Here is a 20,322-nt window from a genome sequence, read left to right on the forward strand (position 1 = left end):
GTAGGGCAATAGATGCAGAAATTGAGGGGGAAGTAGGAACCAAGGCAAACATGACTAAGAATAGGAGAAAGTGAGGACTCCCTGATGGTGGGCTTATGCCCAGAACATCGATTCTCCTGCTCCTCAGATGCTGCCTGACCTGATGTGTTTTTCCAGCACCACACTCTCGATGAAGAATAGGCAGAGAAACACTGCTGAAAAGAGCAGGGGAGATAGTCTGAAATGCACATTTTCAATGTGAGCAGTTTAATAGCCAAGGTAGATGAACCCAGAGTTTTGGCTCGTGCTTGGAACTACTTGGACATTATTACGATTACGGAGACTTGGCTGAAAGAGGGACAGGAGCGGCAGCTGAATGCCCCAGGATTCGGATGTTTCAGGTGTGATACAAAGGGAGGTAAAAGGGATGGGGGGGGGGGGGGGTTATATTATTGGTAAAGGAGTATCTCATAGCTGTACTGGGGGAGGATACATCAGAGGATTCATGCAGTGAGGCAATATAGGTAGAACTCAGGAATAGGTGAAACCACACTGCTAAGGTATACTACAGGCCTGTCAACAGCCAGCAGAAGAGATAGGACAGAAAATGTAGACAGAGTTTGGGAAGATGCAAGGTTGTTGTGGTGGGTGATTTTAACTTCCCCTATATTGACTGGGACTCACTTCATGCCAGGAGCTTGGATGGGGCAAAACTTGTCGAAGAGTGTGTTGTTGGAAAAGCATAATTATAAGCCTAAGTAGTGGAGGGAATGGTACCAGTATAGTTGCTGAAGATGGACTGCTCCACGTACCCGACGAAGAGACAGGCATAGCTGGGGCCCACTGCCATCTTGACCTGACCTACCTATCTCCCTTCTCACCTATCCACTCCACCCTCCCCCCAAATCTATCACCTTCATCTCCAACTCCATCTACCTATCGCATTCTCAGCTATCTCAGCCCCACCCCCTTCCTATTTATCTCTCAGTCCCTTTTTTTTTAGATTAGATTACTTACAGTGTAGAAACAGGCCCTTCGGCCCAACAAGACCACACCGACCCGCCGAAGCGCAACCCACCCAGACCCCTGGCTTTACCCCTTCACCCTAACACTACGGGCAATTTAGCATGGCCAATTCACCTAACCTGCACAGGTTTTTTTTTGGACTGTGGGAGGAAACCAGAGCACCCGGAGGAAACCCACACAGACATGGGGAAAATGTGCAAACTCCACACAGTCAGTCGCCTGAGTTGGGAATTGAACCTGGGTCTCTGGCGCTGTGAGGCAGCAGTGCTAACCACTGTGCCACTTTGGGCCACCCCTCCATCCCTGATGAAGCGCTTATTGCCCGAAGCATCGATTTTCCTGCGCCTCTAATGCTGCCCGACCTGCTGTGCTTTTCCAGCACCACACTCTTCAGCTCCGATCTCCAGCATCTGCAGTCCTTTCTCACAGGATGTAAACACTTCCACCAGGGAAGAGGTTATTCTGACGTTGTTTTGGGAAATGAGCCTGGCCAGGTGAATGAAGTTTCAGAGGGGGAGTATTTCAGGAATGGTGACCATAATACTGAGAGTTTTAAGTTATTCATGGATAGGGATAATAGCAGTCCTCAGGTGAAAGTGTTAAATTGGGGGAAGGTGAACTACAACAATATTAGGAACTGGAGAATGTTGATTTGGGGGTGACTGTTTGAGGGTAAATCCACATTGGACATGGGGTAGTATTGCAAATGGCAGTTGAGCTGAGTTCAGGAGTGGCATGTTCCTAGGAGAATGAAGGCTAGGTACGGCAAGTTACAGGAACCATGGATGACCAGGGATGTTATGACTTTAGTCAGAAAGAAATTTAGTCATACATGACATCTTGGAGAATGGGAACTGACTTAGCCCTTGATTCCTGATGGAGGGCTCAGGCCCAAAACGTCGAATTTCCTGTTCCTTGGATGCTGCCTGACCTGCTGTGCTTTAACCAGCAACACATTTTCAGCTCTGATCTCCAGCATCTGCAGACCTCACTTTTTACCCTTGAAGTATATAAGGAAAGTAGGAAAGAACTTAAACAAGGAATTAGGAAGGCTGAAAGGGGTCATGAAAAGTCATTAGCAAACAGGATTAAGGAGAGGGTTGACCCATTCAAGGACAACAGAGGGAATCTGTCTGTGAAACCATAGGAGGCAGGTGAGGTGCTAAACAAATACTGTGTGTCGGTATTCACCAAAGAGAAGGAATTGGTTAGCGATGATCTCTGGGAAGGGAATGTTGAATCTCCAAGCCAAGCTGCTATTAAAAAGGAAGAGGTGTTGTGTGTCTTAAAAAGTATTAAGGTAGATAATATCCCAGAATATGGAGGGTGGCAAGAGAACAAATTGCTGGAGCATTGACAGATATCTTTCTGTCCTCTTTGGCCACAGGTAAGGTCCCAGAGAACTGGAGAATAGCCAATGTTGCCCCATTGTTGAAGAAGAGTAACAGGAATAATCCTGGAAATTACAGGCCTGTGAGCCTCATGTCAGTGGCAGGCTGCGGTGGATCTAAAGGAGATGTGCAAGGCAGGTTTTTCATACAGAGGGTAGTGAGTGCCTGGAACACACTGCCAGAGGAGGTGGTGGAAGCAGACACAATAGCAGCAGTCAAGAAACACCTGGACGAATATACAAATAGGAAGGGAATAAAGGGGTATGGATTCAGTATATGATATAGTATTGAAGGGCAAAATGTGTCAGCGCAGGCTTGGAGGACGGAAGGCCCTGTTCCTGTGCTGTATTGGTCTTTGTTCATCAACAATGAAGTGAGGTTGTGAAACCTCATGTGCAGCAATGGCCAGTAAAAATGCCCAAAGCAAGAAAAGAAACCGAGATCCCCCTCACCACCTTTTATGACTCCCCTTCTCCAGAGACTATCCACCATCTTTGACACACAAACAAGTCAGGAGTGTGATGGAATACTCCCCACTTACCTGGATGGATACAGCCCCAATGATAGTTACGAAGCTTGGCACCATCCAGGACAATGCAGCCTTGCTTACATCACAACTACAAACATCCACTCGCTACACAACTGATGCCCATTAGTCTTCAAGATGGACTGCAGAAGTTCACCAAAGATCCATAGATCTTCTAAATCTATGACCACTTCCATCTACAAGGGCAGCAGACACACTGGAACACTGAAAAATTTCTCTTCAAGCCAACTGCCACCCTGACTTGGTAATATATTGCTTTTCCTGCAGGATTGTTGGTTCCTGGAACCCTTTTCCTAACAGCATTGTGGGTCAACTACAGCACATGGACCGCAATGGTTCAAGAAGGCAGCTCACCACAGTCAGGCTATCATGCCCAGTGAAGCCCAAATCCTTTGAAAAGGCTTAGTAACAGGATAGTTCAACAAGGTTGGGCCTGATCTAAGTTTTAGGTTGTGATTGGTCAGCCGTGTGATAATGCACATTGAGTCAGACACAAACCCTTTGATTATGAGATACAGGGACTGGTGAAAATTAAAGGAGCAGGAGATTCTACGTTTTGGGCATAAGCCCTTCTTCAGGAATGAGGAAAGTGTGTCCAGCAGGCTAAGATAAAAGGTAGCTTTCATCTTAGCCTGCTGGACACACTTTCCTCATTCCTGAAGAAGGGCTTATGCCCGAAACGTCGATTCTCCTGCTCCTTGGATGCTGCCTGACCTGCTGCGCTTTTCCGGCAACACGTTTTCAGCTCTGATCTCACTTTCTCCTGATGAAAATTAACACAGTTATCACTCAATTCACTGATCAATTGATTCAGACTTTAGACCACAAATGTAACAGGCAGTTTAATGAAGATATGGAGAGTACTAACAAATTTTAAGGAACCCTCTAAACAAAGCTATGCCTCCTACCCATCTTCCACTTAAGCTATGGAACTTTATGTCCATTCACCCTCTGCTGTATAGAACAAATGAACAAAGAGGGTGTGTTAGAATAACAAAAAGCTAAGCCATTCATATTTATTGCAGGCCAGTGAAAGTGTCAATTATTCAGATCTTTTAAAATATCATTAGCAGGAAGTACAAGCACTTGAAGCTTTCCTATTATAGTTGATTAGTAAAGTGATCAGAAGTTACGGGAGAAGGCAGAATGGGGAAAAACACATCAATCATGATCAAAAGCAGAGCAGACTTGATGGGTCAAATGGCCTAACTCTGTTCTTGTAGCCTACGGTTTTATCTTGCGTAAATAATTATTTACAGTCACAATTGTCAACCCTGCATATTTATCCTGGGCACAGCTTTTGCAATCCCTGAATGGATGTCTGAGCATTCAGTAATTTAGATGGTAGCAGAGAAGTGTGATCTGCAGTCACGGCAAGCTCACACGAGGGAAAGCTGCACGAGCTGTGGTTAGCACTGCTGCCTCTCAGCGCCAGGGATCCAGGTTCGATTATAGCCTCGGACAACTAGCTGTGTGGAGTGTGCACATCCTCTCCGTGTCTGCATGGGCTTCCTCCCACAATCAAAAGATGTGCAGGTTAGGTGAATTGGCCATGCTAAAATTGCCTATAATGCTCAGAGATGTGTTGGTTACTTGCAGTAGTCAGGGGTAAAAGTAGAGTAGTGGGGAATGGGTTTGGGTAGGATACTGTTTGGAGGGTTGGTGTAGACTTGTTGGGCTGAAAGGCCTGTTTCCACACTGTTGGGATTCTAGTAAATTTCTCTGTTTAAAAACAAGCTGTGCCATGACTTGCACAGAACTTTGACAGTGTGACATGCAGCCAACGGGTATGGCCAGGGTAGGCTGTGCTCATTCCACTGGATTCACAATCCAGAGGGCTAGGCTAACGTTTTGGGACATGGGTCAAACCACACCAGGGCAGCTGGTAGAATTTAAGTTGTTAATAAATCTGGAACTACAAATCAGTCTCCATGATGTTGACCACAAAACTATCACTAATTGTGGTAAAAACCCATCTGCTTCATTCATGTCTCTCAGGGAGGGAAGTTTGCTGTCTTTACCCTGCCTGGCCTACATGTTATTCCAAGGTCTCAGGAAGCCACTTAGTTAAGGGGTAGTGAGAGTTGGGTAATAAAGCTGGCCTTGCTAGCAACACGCACACCTCATGAAATAATTTTTTTAAAAAGAAAGCCCACAACATACCACTTGCTGCATTGGGAAGTGTGGAAAAAGATTTGCTAACCCACGATAGGCCAACAAAAACAAATTGGAGAAATTGTACCAGGGCACCCAGAATTCCCGAGCAGCTCACGAACTGGGTCAGATGGCACGCAGACGATGGAATACGTTTTCAAGCTCCCATGGACATGACAGAGGGTTAAAGCTCTCAGGGCAGTTCCACAACCCAGCAACACCAAAACCACACAAAGAGTAGGACAGACAGACAGGCACCACAGGACAATGGAAACACCTCACCACTCCTGAAAAGACTTTAACACCTACCTGTGAAGATGAATGGAACCTTGATACTGTCAGGATGTTGTATTGTGTGAAGGGACAGGACATACATCTGATAGCTGTTTTTGAATTAACACCCTTGCAACTAAATTACTCCATTTTCAGAAACACTGTATTTTCCCATTTCTTAATCAGTGTCATTGTGCAGCATTACTATAAAACAGCTCTGGAAGGAGAAATCAAACTCTCTGTGCAGACTCAGTTCTGTGTCAGCTAGTCTATTTTCTCCTCCAGCGATATCGCTTGCAATAAACGGTTTGTCAATTTCACTTCGAGCTGTGTTTGGTGATGGCTAACCTACTGGGTAAATTTCTCCGACAGGAAGGAGATCAGAAAGTGTCAGTGTCAAAGAGCACAGAGAGGTCTGAAACAACTTGGCTGACGGATTTTGTGCAGTGTTTGTGGAATAAGTGGCTCCGTGACACCTGAGTCATGGTGGCTGTTCTCTCAGGCTCCACTGCAACTTCCAATCGGAATCCAAATTACTGTGTAACATACGCACATCAGACACTGCGGTAATACACCACATTTGTGTACAATTTGGGATTCCAGCTTTTAATTTGTATAAAAATAATTAGTTGTGGAATGTTTTTTTATCATAGCTGTGAGGACTCTGCTACTAAGTGACATACAGGCAGAAGGTTCGGTGAATGGGTAATTGGAGCTGTTCTTATCTAGTATTGTACCTTGATGGTGGTGTTCTTTCAGGATAAAGTGGTTGGAGACAAGCTGCCTCCCCTTCTTTACCCTCAGCTGCTGTGGCCTGAAGGATGTACTCGGATGATGGTGGAGTGAAGTAGTACACAGTGGACCATGACAAATCCTTAAAGATACCTTGTTGACATTGAAGAGATCCTCAGGAGTAACTGAGGGAGCAGACCAAACACCTTGCTCTGTCACATCTTAATGTGGCTGCATGGGTTTTATTGTATGCATAATCTTTACACGAGAGGTTTGTGGACTGGGGTCAGCCATTGGCTCCACGAAGCTGCACTTGACTTGCTGTAGCTTGGACAGTGAGCAGCACAGAATGAAGGTGGATTTACATTTCTGTCGCTCTCTGGACAACTAATAGCCATGCTTAGGTGTGGAAACACAGTCTGTGAATAGCAAATACAGTCATTCGGTCATATCCAGATATTCTGGTTTTAGGATGTTGAATGAAGGTGAAGTGTCCCACCAGAGGCTGTCTAATTTGATTAACATTTTGGTTAAATAGTAAACGCCTGGGTAACTCTGCTGATCATTTTCGCAACCTTGCTGTAAGAACGTTTACATGGATCTGAATAGACTCAGTAGCTCAGACACTACGAAACCAATCGACGCTGCACTGGACTGTTAGCCTTGAGCTTCAGAATCAAACCCTGCAATGAATCCAAAATCTTGTAACTCAGATGCTGGAGATCAGAGCTGAAAATGTGTTGCTGGAAAAGCACAGCAGGTCAGGCAGCATCCAAGGAGTAGGAGAATCAATGTTTCGGGCATGAGCCCTTCTTCAGGAATCTGTAACCTACAACATCCTTCAGCACTATCCACAACTCCACCGACTTTGGTGTCATTCGCAAATTTACTAACCCACCCTTCTTTTCCCTCATTCGGTCATTCATGAAAATGACAAACAGCAGTGGCCCCAACACAGAGCCCTGTGGTACACCACTAGTAACTGAGCTCTAGGATGAATATTTCCCATCAACCACCACCCTCTGTCTTCTTTCAGCTAGCCAATTTTTGATCCAAAATGCTAAACCACCCTCAATCCCATGCCTCCACATTTTATGCAATAGCCTACCGTGGGGAACCTTATCAAGCGCCTTACTGAAATCCAAATATACCACATCAACCGCTTTACCCTCATCCAGCTGTTTGGTCACCTTCTCAAAGAACTCAATAAGGTTTGTGAGGCATGACCTACCCTTCACAAAACCGTGTTGATTATCCCTAATCAACTTATTCCTTTCTAGATGATTATAAATCCTATCTCTTATAACCTTTTCCAATACTTTACCCACAACTGAAGAAAGACTCACTGGTCTATAAATACGAGGTTAATCTCTACTCTCCTTCTTGAACAAGGCGACATTTGCTATCTTCCAGTCTTCTGGCACTATTCCTGTAGACAATGACGACATAAAGATCAAAGCCAAAGGCTCAGCAATCTTCTCTCTTGCTTCCCAGAGAATCCAAGGATAAATCCCATCCGGCTCAGGGGACAGATCCAGTTTCACACTTTCCAGAATTGCTAACACCTCCTCCTTGTGAACCTCAATCCTGTCCAGTCTATTAATGTTATGCAGTCAGTTCTGCTATAACACGGTAGTTCCTTTCTCATGCAATCACGTCATAAGAAAATCGTATAATAGGAGCACCATTTAAACTAATGGGGCCAGAGTCGCATTATAACCAATGCACGCTTTCAAACTTTGCACTATAGAAACACTGTCCCCAATTCGTCAATCATGTTATAGTGAATTAGCATAACGAAACGTGCGTTATAGCAGAACGACCTCTATCAGTATTACACTCAACACCACGATCGGCATTGGATGATCATTGACAACGGACATTCATGGAGTGTGCATTAACATCCTCACTAATGTAGCATCTGGCAGCAAAATGGTACTATAACATTCCAAATCCATTTTCGTCACCAAACCGTGAAAATAGGCATCTCCCCCACCTCTGATACACAATAGTAGTCATGAACTGTATCCAGATAACAATGTCCACATCTCATAGAAAAGCTGCGATAGTAATTACCTGTCTGAATACTTGAGGGAGCTGGACTGGTGAACTTGCACTCTTCGTCTCGGTCGTCAGAGATCAGATCTTTGGTGTTTTGGATAAATGTTTCTAAGGGACAGTGCTCAGAGCAGGATGGCAGAACAAGCAGGTGAGGCTCAGTACTAGTATCATTCCTGAAGTACATGTCCAATGTGAAGGACCTGCAGAAAGCACATATAGAAGGTGGGAAGAATGGGGGGAGGGTGGGGGTGGTGGAGGGGGTTGAAGGGACAAATACGTCTGGTCAATGTGACTCTGATGGAACTGAAAGGACAATAGTGCATAGATTTAACAAGTGACAGGAGTTAAGCTGTCTCCTGACAAGCCCCAACACCTCACCAGCTACTGGAGGATATGCTGCAGAAACACACTCATTGGATAGTCAAAAAAACGGGGATTCATGGTTCTTCTACTTGTACCTCTGGACTCTTCTCCGCTGTTATATACATATACTGCATATGTACTGCAATATCGACACATCACAAATTGCCTTCAGTATCTCCATGTCCACTCACTCCATGTTGTTTTCAAGTTCTGGATTTAAGTCCCTAAACCTCTCTATTTTCCCTTTCTTTGACGAAGACGTGGATGTTGGACATCAAATTGGCTTAAGCGGTTAACTGTCAAATTGTATTTTACAATGTCATTCAGAGGGAGGGCTGCACTGTCAGAGAGTCAGGACTGGGAGGAGGTGATGACCGACTGTGAGCCTTCACTGACAGGGGCTTGTATCTGAAACTGATGCCTCAGAAATGACAAGTGAAGGTGCAGAGCTGTTGAGACCGTGAGCAACACATCGAGATGGAGATTAGCTTTGAGGTTTGTAAAAGACCACAAACTTATGTTGCCCATTTGAGTAGTCATTCAAGAGGAAGGTTTAGGAATCCTGAGAGGTGCACTTCTCTGAAAGGGCTGCCAGCATCGGAACTCAGCCATCATTGTCGAGATATTGTGCAGTGTTGGAGATGAGTAGGACTTCCATGTTGAATTCTAAGTGGAGCTGAATGTGGGGCCTGGTCATTGTTGGGAATCCCCTTGGCGGGGGGGACTGTGGTCCCTGCCAGTAGAGATCAGCAACTTGGAAGGATGTTATGCAGTGGGCATGGTCAATCTTGTGGCCTGCTCCCCTTTCAGGATAAGTCCAACGTCTTTGTCCAACTGGAGGAGGAGTCTGGAATTTGTGCTGAAGGGGAAGACTGCATAGCCGCATGGAGGGACAGTGCGTGAGCAGTAGCAGAAATGTGACTGGTGAGTGGCAGTGAGGGCTGCCCAAGACGACGAATAGGGCAGCATTAAATCTCTGACGAAGACCATGTAACTGGGAAATGGTTGAGGAACAGACATACAGTTCTGGGAGTCCTGGGAAAACATTGCCCAAGGTTTGAGAAACTACCATTTGTGGAAGAACCTCCTTATATTGCAGAGACCAGTCAGAACCACATGAAATAGGCCACAGGAACTCTACAAACAGAACTTTGCCACTCGCTGATTAGAGGTCATGAGTTACATTTGTAATTGTTTGTTGGTGGACCTGGAGTAAATGGTCATTGTAAATGGCGTAATTCAGATAAACAAACTATGTCACAGACATTTATAAAGAGTTAAAGCCAGTGGACCCTTGTTATAAATCAATGGAGGGACAGCCAGCAGTGACTGTTTCAGAGTCCCCACAGAACTCACCCATCATCCTCTTGGTACAGCTCAAACATGTGACAGGAAGCATAGGAAGGAATGGTGCCAGAGTACACATTCAATGCCATCTGAAGTGCTACAAGTGTTGTGTCATGCTGTGGAAATAATACATTGTTTAAATAGGTTAGAAATTGTTCTCCGAATCCCTCCTTTTTCAACCGCATGCATTAAATTAAGAAGCAACCAACTGCTGGACATCCAGCCTGCTAAACTCAAAATCATCAAACTGCAGGGACACGGGCCCTGTCTCAATCTCTGCTGGCCTTGGCATGTATAACCAACCTGAGAGAGGTGATGATCCGGTGGTGTCATTGCTAGACGATTACTCCAGATACCTTTGTAATTAGGATCTCGCCATGGCAGATGGAATTATGAAAAACCATGAAAAACTCATCTGGTTCATTAATGTTCTTCAGGGAAGAAAATCCGCATCCTTACTTAGTCTGACCTATATTTGACTCCAGAGCCCCAGGATCGTGGTTGGCTCTGAACTGCCTTCTGAAATGACCTAGCAAGCACTCGGTTGTATCAATCACTACGAAGTCTCAAGAAAGAAATGAAATTGATGGACAACCTGGCATCAACCTAGGCACTGGAAACAACGATGGCAGAAACAGCCTTGTCAACCATGCTAAGTCTTCCTTACTAACAGCTGGGGGCTAGTACCAAAATTGGGAGAGTTGTCTCACAGACCAGACAAGCAATAGCTTGACACACTCACACTCATGGGATCCTATCTTACAGACAATGTCCCAGACATCACCATCACCATACCTGGATATTTACTGTCCCATTGGCAGGACAGACCCAGCAGAGATGATGGCACAGTGGTAAACAGCTGTCATAGAAACATAGAGTCCTACAGCATGGAGACAGGCCCTTTGGCCCAAAATTCCATCCACTCTAACCCCATTCCCCTGCACTTGGTCCATATCATTCTAAGCAGAAGTGGGTACTGCAGATGCTGGAGATCAGAGTCAAGATTAGAGTAGTGCTGGAAAAGCACAGCAGGTCACACAGCATCCGAGGAGCAGGAAAGATCTTGTCCCATATCGTTCTAAACCTTTCCTATTCATGTATGTGTCCAAATACCTTTGAAATGTTTTAATGTACCCACCTCAACCACTTGCACTAGCAGCTCATTCCATGTGTGTACCATCCTCGGTGTGTAAAAAAAAGTTGCCCCTCAGGTTCGCTTTTATTCTTTCCCCTGTAACGTTAAACCGATGCCATCTCGTCCTCGATTCCCCAACCTTGGGAAAAAGTCTGAGTGCATTCACCCTATCCATGCCTCTCATGATCTTATACACTTCTATAAGCATATAAGATGGGAGGGTGTTGACTTCCAGGCTCCATGAAGTCTCATAGTGCCAGTTTCTTTTTAATATACATGTTTATAGAAAAACTTCTACTCTTTCACCAAAAAAAGTTATAAAAGTACAGAAATACAGAAAAGTTGAAATAATATCACATTAGAGTAACGTTAACAATAAACTGCCTACTGCTCTTCAAGATACAACCATCTCATATTTACTTAACCCAAATTAAAATAAACTCAAATTAAATGAAATAGTTTTAAATTAAATTGCAATCCAATGAAACTAAATGACATTACTTTACACTACGTTACAGTACTCCACTTGCTGCACCTCCACTGAAGTTCCCATCCATAGGAGCAACAGTTATTATACTCGTACTTACTAGTCCTCCCCCCCCCGGGGGTCCCTGGACCACTATATACGGCCCTTGTGGCTATATAAAGGCACTCATCAGTATCACTGATAGGTCCATGTCTGTGTAATTTAGAAAGGGCCGCCATGCCTTAGAAAATTGCTCTGTTCCATGGTGCACCATATTTGTCAGATAATCTTGAGAGACATGCTCCATCACAAGTCTGCGCCACCCCTGCAAGACCTGGAGGATTTTCCAATATCCAATTCATTAGAATGTTCTCCCTCGCACAGTGTGTAAGAATGTTGAATAACCTCTTCCCATGCTCACCCAGAGAGGGCAGATTCGGTAGCCCCAAAAGATGGGACACCGGATCCTCCTCAATTTCAAGTCCCAGGATCTTCTCCAGCTCATTCACTGTAGTATCCTAGTATCTATGAATCTTGTAGCAGGACCAAAAGCAATGTGTGAGGGTGCCTGTGCTAATTTTACAGTTGGGACATTTCAGAGAAGATCCTTTGCTAACCTCTCTGGTGCCATATGGGGCCCTGTGGAAGATCTTCAATTGCATAGCTTGTGCTTTATTGCACATTGACATTTTCTTTACATTTCCCCATATATCCTCCCATGTTTCCGATGAGATTTCTTCCCCAACCTCTGATTCCAGATCCCATAGAGTCTCTCCATACCCCCAAGGCACTTCCTCTCCGCAGATGGTATATGGTACTAACTGAGAGTGCGCACCCCATATCGGAGCACTCTTCTTTCTACATCCAATTTGTAGGGCTGAGCCAAGAGCATGGTCTTCCTCTGTATATAATCCCTAACCTAGAAGTATTGGAAAAGGTTAGGGATCCTGTATTTCTGACTTAATTGGTTGAAAGACATCAAGACCTCTCCCTTGAATAAATCTCCAAACAGGAGATTCCGTTACCCTGCCATGCTCCAAAGCCGGAGTCCACTGACCGCGGTCTGAGTCCTGGGGCCCCCACTAATGGGGTGAACGGTTAAGTCTGAAGCAAATTGCCCTCACCCTGCAGCATTACTCTCCATGCTTTCACCGTATTTATGATAATCGGGCTCTCACAGTGCTCAGCCACAGATCACATCTTGTCCATAAACAGTAGATTGATGAGGGGACATCTCATCTGCAAGGCCTCAACATCAAGTCATGTTGACCTTGAGTCCTTACGCACCCAGTCATCCATATATGATAGCAGGGTGCCTATTTGGTATCTGGTCAGATCTCAGAGGTCCATCCCCACATATCCTGTGGAAGTTGCAGTTTGGTAAATTTAATCGGGGAGCCCACGGCACCAGATAAGTGATCCAACCAGCAAACCTCCGCATCATCTGTGTGGGTAATAACAATAGGAGCATCCTCAGATGATATTATAACCGAGGAAGAACATTCATTTTAATCAGGGCTATACAGCCTAGCCATGATATTGGTAGTCCCTCCACCGCTGCAAGTCCTACTTTATCCTCTCAAACAATTGTACAAAGTTAGCTCTGTACAGCTGACGGAAGGTAGGGGTAATAAAAATTCCCAGATAGAGAAAACCTGCGATCACCTAAAAGGAAACTCCATTCCACCATCCAGCTTCAGTATTTCCACCAATCCCCCCACGGTCATGATTTCCAACTTTGCAAAACTTATGTATCCCGAGAAACTGAATAATTTAATGTTTTGTGTTAACTGGAGTATGGACTTTTCTGGATTAGCTAAAAACAGAAGGACATCATCTGCGTAAAGAGTAATTTTGTGTTCCCCAATTCCCACCTTTAGTGCCACTATTTCAGGGTCCTATCGGATAGCCATAGGCTCAATTAGCCATAGGTAAACAGCAGTGGCGATACAGGATATCCCTGTCGACTCCCTCTCCCCACACTAAAATTGCTCGATTTAATGCCATTTGTGATAACCACCACCTTGGGGTCACTAGAAACGCTGCCACCCACCTGTTGAAGGCACCCCCCTCCAGACCAAAGTGATCTAGAACAGCAAAGAGATATGACCATTCCACCCAATCAAAAGCCTGGTCTGATTCCAGGGATTTCACCAAGCCCAGAATCAATCTCTGCTGACATACATGCACTATGATCAGTACCTGCCTGATATTATTGGAAGAGCTGCAGCCCTTGATAAAACCAGTCTGGTCCTCTTTTGTAATAACGGGCAACACCTTTTCCAACCTCAAAGCCAGCACCTTTGATAAAATTTTGAAGTCTAATTCAACAATGAGATGGGCCTGTACGACATGCAATCCTCAGGGCTTTCCCTTTCTTTAAAATAAGGGAGATATTGGCCTTTCTAAGAGAGGGCAGAAGGCAGGCTTGGCCATGCGAATGAATATACATCTCCAGGAGTGGTTCAACTAATGTGTGTATAAACTCCTTGCAAAATTCACTCGGGAACCCATCTGGACCGGGTACCTTGCCACCTTAGAGCCGCCTTACAGTCTCTTACACCTCTTGTATCATCAGAGGTGCATTTAAAAGGGAGGCCTAATCTGTGTTTATATCAGGGAGGTCCAGGCTTTCAAAAAAGGATTCCATTCTCGCTACTCCATCCCCAAAGCCCTCTGACCTGTATAACTCTGCACATAATTCCCAAAATCTGGCATTAATCTTTTTCAGCTCATGAGTGATGTTGCCAGTTCTCTCCCTAATAGAGACAATGCACTGCGGAGCACTTTTCTCCATAGCCAGTTAATCCCGGTATCTACCTGGCTTATCTCAATATTCGAACTGTCTTTGCTTTACAAGAAATACCCCTCTCTTCGCCGCTCGTGTGAGCACTAAGTCCAGAGCAGTCTGGACAGCCGTGACCCGTTGTAACTTAACCACAATAGTCGGTTATAATATGCCAACTCGGCTGCTTTTAGCCGGTCTCAAGCACCCGCTGCTGCTCTCCTCTCTGCCTCTTTCTCGTTGTTCAGTATGAAATAATCAGACCCCTTAATACGCCTGCGTGGTCTCCCAAGGCACTGATGGATTACTGGCTGTACCCCAATTGAGGTCCCAGAAAGCCCTGAACCTCCTTGTCAGGTACTGTACAAGGTTGACATCCTCCAGCAGAAACAGATCCATACACCAGTGCAGTATGTCTGTTCCACTTCTCTTGGTCTTACATCCAAATACACTGCCGCGTGTTCCGAAACAGTTATGTTCCCAATCCTGCAGGCCAACACCAAGTCCAAACAAACCGAGGGAACAAAGAACATATCAATTCTTCTGTGGCACTTGTGCAGGTTGGAGTGAAAGGTAAAACCCTCCCATTAGGTTGGAGACACCTCCACACAGCCACTAGCCCCAACTCCTTACACAAGTCCAATTACTGTCTACACTGCAGAGGTTTACCCGACAGACCCCTGGGCATCCTGTCTATCCCAGGGTCCATGAGACGATCAAAGTATCCTCCTGTAACCATACGGCACACCTCAAGAGCCATTAATTTAGAGACCGTGTCAACTAAAAATTTAAGAGGATGTGCCGGGGGACAGGAAACATTCAGGATGCCATTCTCTTCTCCGTGTACCACAGCCTTGAGATGGATGAACAGTCCATACTCATCCTTGGTTTGATCTATCACCTGAAATGGGAGGTTCCTTCATACCAGTGTGGCCACTCCTCTGCTTTTGGAGTTAAAGGAGGCAAAGAACACCCTATTATATCCCCCCCCGCAGTAACTTCAGATGTTCCCTATCGGTTAAATGTGTCTCTTGCAATGTCAACTCTTTCCTCCTTAAGATTTGAGAGCACTTTTTTTTTCCTTTTAATGGGGGCAATGGCTCCCCTTTATATTCCAGGTGCATCACCTGAACAGATCGCTAGCCATGATCGCACACTACAGCCTGCAGTCCCCCGAGAGGAAGAATGTGCAGCGAGTGGAAAAAATACAGACTTTTATCAAATCTGAAAACTATTCCTACAAATACTACTAAAACTAAGAAACTAACCACCACTCCTAACTTGAACAAATAAACACAAAAACCACAAATCTCTAGAGATCTCCCCCCTCGCCCATAGGGGGCATTCATTCCCAACCTTACAGCCATCCTGGCACCTTCCATTAAGACCGTGCCCCAAACCCAGGCAGTGGGGAAAAAAACATGTTATTTACATTGCTGCAAGTTAACAATAGATGCCCTCCCCTGCCCGTCCACATCTCAACGCCACACATTTTTACACTGAAAAAGTAACCACCCCTCACCCAGAAAACAGAATAGAAAAAAAAACAGATAATTACCAAACAGATATAAGATAAAACAAACCAGCTTTTACACCCAAGCATTACCAAGCCTATGAGGCCCAAGACCACGAAAGGGAAAAGACCAAAGAATGAGAAGATGGAAACATATTATGCCATTGTCCACACACATCTTTCCCTCTTTCCCCCTCTGTCCCAGTCTACCACATCAGCGAGTTCAAAAATTCTTTTGTTTGTTTTCCACCAAGTCAAAGTTGTAAACAGACCCTCCGTGATTAAAATGTAGTACTGCTAGGTAGCTCAGAGAATATTGAATATTTAAGTCTTTTTTTTAACATCAAAAGTCTTCCTTTTCTTAATTATTAGACCGTAAGTCATAGGAGAGGAAGGAAGGTCATTCGGCCCATCGAGCCATTCAATCATGGCTGATGGGCATTTCAAAGCCACTCACCCACACTCTCCCCATATTCTCTAATTCCTTGCGAGATTAAGGATTGATCAATCTATGGCCCCAGTAAAGTCTTGCAAAAACATTATCGTCGAACCTTTATAAACCAGAGCCTGTGGATCTCTTCCTAGTCTTCTGCACATTTCCATTGTTAACTGCTTTCCTTTACAGTGCTGGAGTTGCACTAGGACTGAACAGGGCGCTGATGTGACCCGGACTTGCGCATCGCGGTCTGGTGGACTTGCTCCACACTCACCGGCCCGGCCCGACTTGATCTCCAGCCCCAGCATGTCCAAGAGCCACCACTCAGGAAACTCAGCCAGATTCTTGCCCCTCCTCATGCTCCGGAAGACCTATGGCATGTAAGTTTTTTCTCCAAACTCGAATTTTGAGATAGTCTACCTGTTCCAGCAAGGTTCAGACCTGCCCCTTGGAGTTCTCTGTCATGATCTTTGAGGCCATAGTCCTTTGCTCAACCGCTTCCACCACTGATCCAACTTCCAGATCTCCTGCCCATGCTTTGTCAGCCTGGCAGTAATCAGTTCCGGCGCTGTTTTGACTTTTTTCATGGAGTTTTGCAAACTCAGTGAGTAGATTCTGCTGCTCTACTGAGCTTAAAGGCACCGCCACGGCAGTTGTAGCAGCGACTGTGGGTGTGCCCGATACAGTAGGGGACTGCCCTGTCTGCTGCACTCCCCCAGCTCCCTTTCCTTCAGATGTCTTCATTTTGACTCCAGAGTCTCCAAATCCTAATTTAAAGTGTTCTCGGTGCTCCACCTGCCTTGTGCTAAACATTTTCCTCAGGGGTAGCTAATGGGGGCTGGGGGAATAGGAGTCCACCATGCCAGGGTTTGGCACAGAGCCCAACACAGCAGACTTTTCAGACTGCTGCCACCTTGAATCTCCATGGTGTCAGATTAAACATGGGCAAACTCTTGTACTGTTCTCCCTCAGCTGATGAATCAGTACTCCTCCATGTTGAATGACACTTCAAGGAAGCACTAATGATAGTAAGGGCACAAGCTATACTCTGGGTGCGGGGTTTCAATGTCCACCACCAAGACTGGCTCAGCAGCAGCATGACTGATCAAGCTGGTTGGGTTCTACAGGATGTAATGCTAGACTGGGTCAGTGGTAGGTAGTGAGGGAACTAACAAGAAGGAGACACATACTTGACCTCATCCTTACAAATCTGCTTACTACAGATGTATGAATCCATGGTAGTATTGGTAAGAGTGACCACTGTAATGTGGAGTCATTGTGGAGACAAAGTCATGGCTTCACTTTTAGAATACCCTCCATCATGATGTGTTGCACTATCACCTTTGAACAGATCCTGCAACTAAAGACTTGGCATTCATGAGGTGCTGTCAACCAACAGCAACAGAATCATTCTCCAACACAAAAATCTGTAACCTCATGGCCTGGCATATCTCCCACTCAACCATTACTGTCAAACCAGGGATCAACCCTGGTTTAATGGAGAGTGCAGGAGGGTATTCCAGGAGCAATAGACCTCCCTGAAAATGAGGTGTCAACCAGGCGAAGCTACCAAACAGGACTACTTGAATATCAAACAGCATGAGCAGTAAGTGACAGAGTTAAGCAATTCCACAACAACAGATCAGACCTAAGCTTTGCAGTCCTGCCACAGCTAGTCATGAATGGTGCTGGACATTTGAGTGGAGGAGGCGGCTCCACAAATATTCTCATTGTCAATAAAACCAGCCCACTCAACTGCAAATATAGTATTTAGGACAAAAGGATATGGGAAGACAGTGGGGCTGGGAGTCCACTGGATAATCAGCCGTGAGCACACCGAATGTGGAGCAGATTCTCCTATATTCTATGTCAAACCAGTGCAAAAGATAAGAATGAGGCATTCGGAATAAGCTTCAGTCAGAAGTGCCTAATGGATGATCCATCTCGACCTCCTCCAGTATTGCCCAGGGTCACAGGTACCAGTCTTCAGCAAATTCAATTAACTACATTTGATATCAAGAAACAGTTGGAGACAATGGATAGTGCAAAGGCTATGGGTACTGACATTTGAGAAATAGACCTGCAGACTCCAAACCTTGCCTCTGTCCTAGCCAAACTCTCCCATTGTCAGCTAGATGATAGTGCAGCTGTAATGTGAAAAATTGCCCAGGTCTGCCCTGTACGCAAAAAACAAGATGAGTCCAACCCAGCCAATTACCGCTGTTGATCATCAGTAAAGCGATTGAAGTTGTCATCAACAGTGCAACAAGCAGCACCTGCTTTACAATAACCTGCTCAATGATGCCCAGTTTGGCTTCCACTGGGGACTGTGGTCTTCAACTTCAGTTGTCATGAGATAAATGAGCTGAACTTCAGAGGTGAGGTGATGTGAGAGTACAGCCCTTGACATCAAGACTGCATTCAACCATTCAAGGAGCCATTTCAGAACTGGGACCAAAACTCAATGCTGGTTGGAGTCATACTTAACATAGAGGAAGACGGTCATCTTTGTTGAAAGTCAGTCATCTCAATTCCAGGACATCTCTGCACAAGTTCCTTAAGGCAGTGTCCTAGGCCCAATCATCTTCAGTTGCTTCATCAAATGACCTTCCACCCAAGATAATATCAGAAGTGGGGATGTTCTGAGATGATTGCACAATGTTCAGCACAATTTGCAATTCCTCAGATACTAAAGCAATCTATATCTAAATGCAGCAAGACCTCGACAATATCCAAGCTTGGGCTGACAAGTGGCAAGTAATATTCACACCACACAAATGCCAGGCAAAGGTCATCTCCGATAAGAGACGAACTAACCATTGCCCCTTGACATTAAAGAGTATTACCATCACTGAATCCACCACTATCAACATCCTGGGGGACACCATTGACCAAAAGCTGAGCTGGACTCATCATATAAACACAAGACCAGGTCAGAGGCGAGAAGTAATGCAATGAGTAACTCTCCTCTTGACTTCCACCTACAAAGCACAAGTCAGGAATATTATGGAATGTTCTCCACATTCCTAGATGGGTACAGCTCCAGAAACACTGAATAAGCTTGACACCATCCAGGAAAAAGCAGCCCGCTTAATTGACAAACATCCACTCTCCCCACCACCAATGCTCAGTAACAGCAAGATACGAGATGCACTGCAGGAATTCACTAAAGATCCTTAGACAACACTTTCCAAACCCGCAACCATTTCTAGGAGGCCAAAGCAGCAGACACCTGGGACACCACCACCTGCAAGTTCCCCTCCAAACCACTCACCATCCTGACTTGGAGTTGAAAAGTGTGGCGCTGGAAAAGCACAGCAGGTCAGGCAGCATCCAAAGGCTTGGAAATCTATCACTTCTTCCACTATCGCTGAGTCAAAATCTGTGAAATGCCTCCCAATTAGCATTGTGGATCAACCTACAGCACATGGACTGCAATGGTTTGAGAAGGTAGCTCACCATCACCTTCGTAACGGCAGTTAGGGTCAGGCAATAAATGTGACCCAGCCAGTGGCAGCCATGTTCTATGTTCCATTAAAACAAATCAGCATTTCATAGCATAGTATGTCAAATGAAAAGCTGTGCATTTGAAGAGCATTTTAGTTCATCTTGGATGGCATTGAGTACTTCATCACTAAGGAGCAATTTATATCTACTTGAGAAGGCAAACGTGGCACTCATAACACACCATCTGACAAGGTGGCATTCCTCAGCACTGACCACTAAGCATGGCACTCTCTTGATACCCCAAAAGGAGGGAGCTATAGACCAGTGAGCCCGACATCAGTGGTGGGCAAGTTGTTGGATAGGATCCTAATGTATGGGATTTACTTGTATTTGGAAAGGAAAGGACTAATTATGGATAGTATGTAGGGAATTTAATCTAATCTAATCAACATGGTTTTGTGCGTGTTGAGTTTTTTGAGGAAGTGACAAAGAGGATTGATGAAGACAGAGCAGTGAATGTGAGCTATGTAGACTTCAGTAAGATGTTTGACAAGATTCTGCATGGTAGACTGGTCAGCAAGGTTAGATCACATGAAATACAGGGAGAACTAGCCATTTGGATATGTAACTGGCTCAAAGATAGGAGACAGAGGGTTGGGTGGAGGGT

At 45.1% G+C, this 20,322-nt stretch overlaps 1 protein-coding gene across 3 annotated transcripts in view; it reads right to left on the bottom strand.

The window, feature by feature from the left end:
- Positions 1 to 20,322, bottom strand: part of LOC132824333 (lysosomal acid phosphatase-like) — a 108,624-nt gene that overhangs the window by 22,258 nt on the left and 66,044 nt on the right. For all 3 annotated transcript variants that reach the window (XM_060838682.1, XM_060838681.1, XM_060838683.1), the window contains 2 exons: positions 9,883 to 9,989; positions 8,179 to 8,363 (listed from right to left, as the gene is read on the bottom strand). In XM_060838682.1, the coding sequence (XP_060694665.1) occupies positions 8,179 to 8,363; positions 9,883 to 9,989 (292 nt within the window). The remainder of the gene's footprint in view (positions 1 to 8,178; positions 8,364 to 9,882; positions 9,990 to 20,322) is intronic.

Source organism: Hemiscyllium ocellatum, chromosome 18 (assembly GCF_020745735.1).
Source record: "Hemiscyllium ocellatum isolate sHemOce1 chromosome 18, sHemOce1.pat.X.cur, whole genome shotgun sequence".
NCBI classification, from domain to species: Eukaryota; Metazoa; Chordata; class Chondrichthyes; order Orectolobiformes; family Hemiscylliidae; genus Hemiscyllium; species Hemiscyllium ocellatum.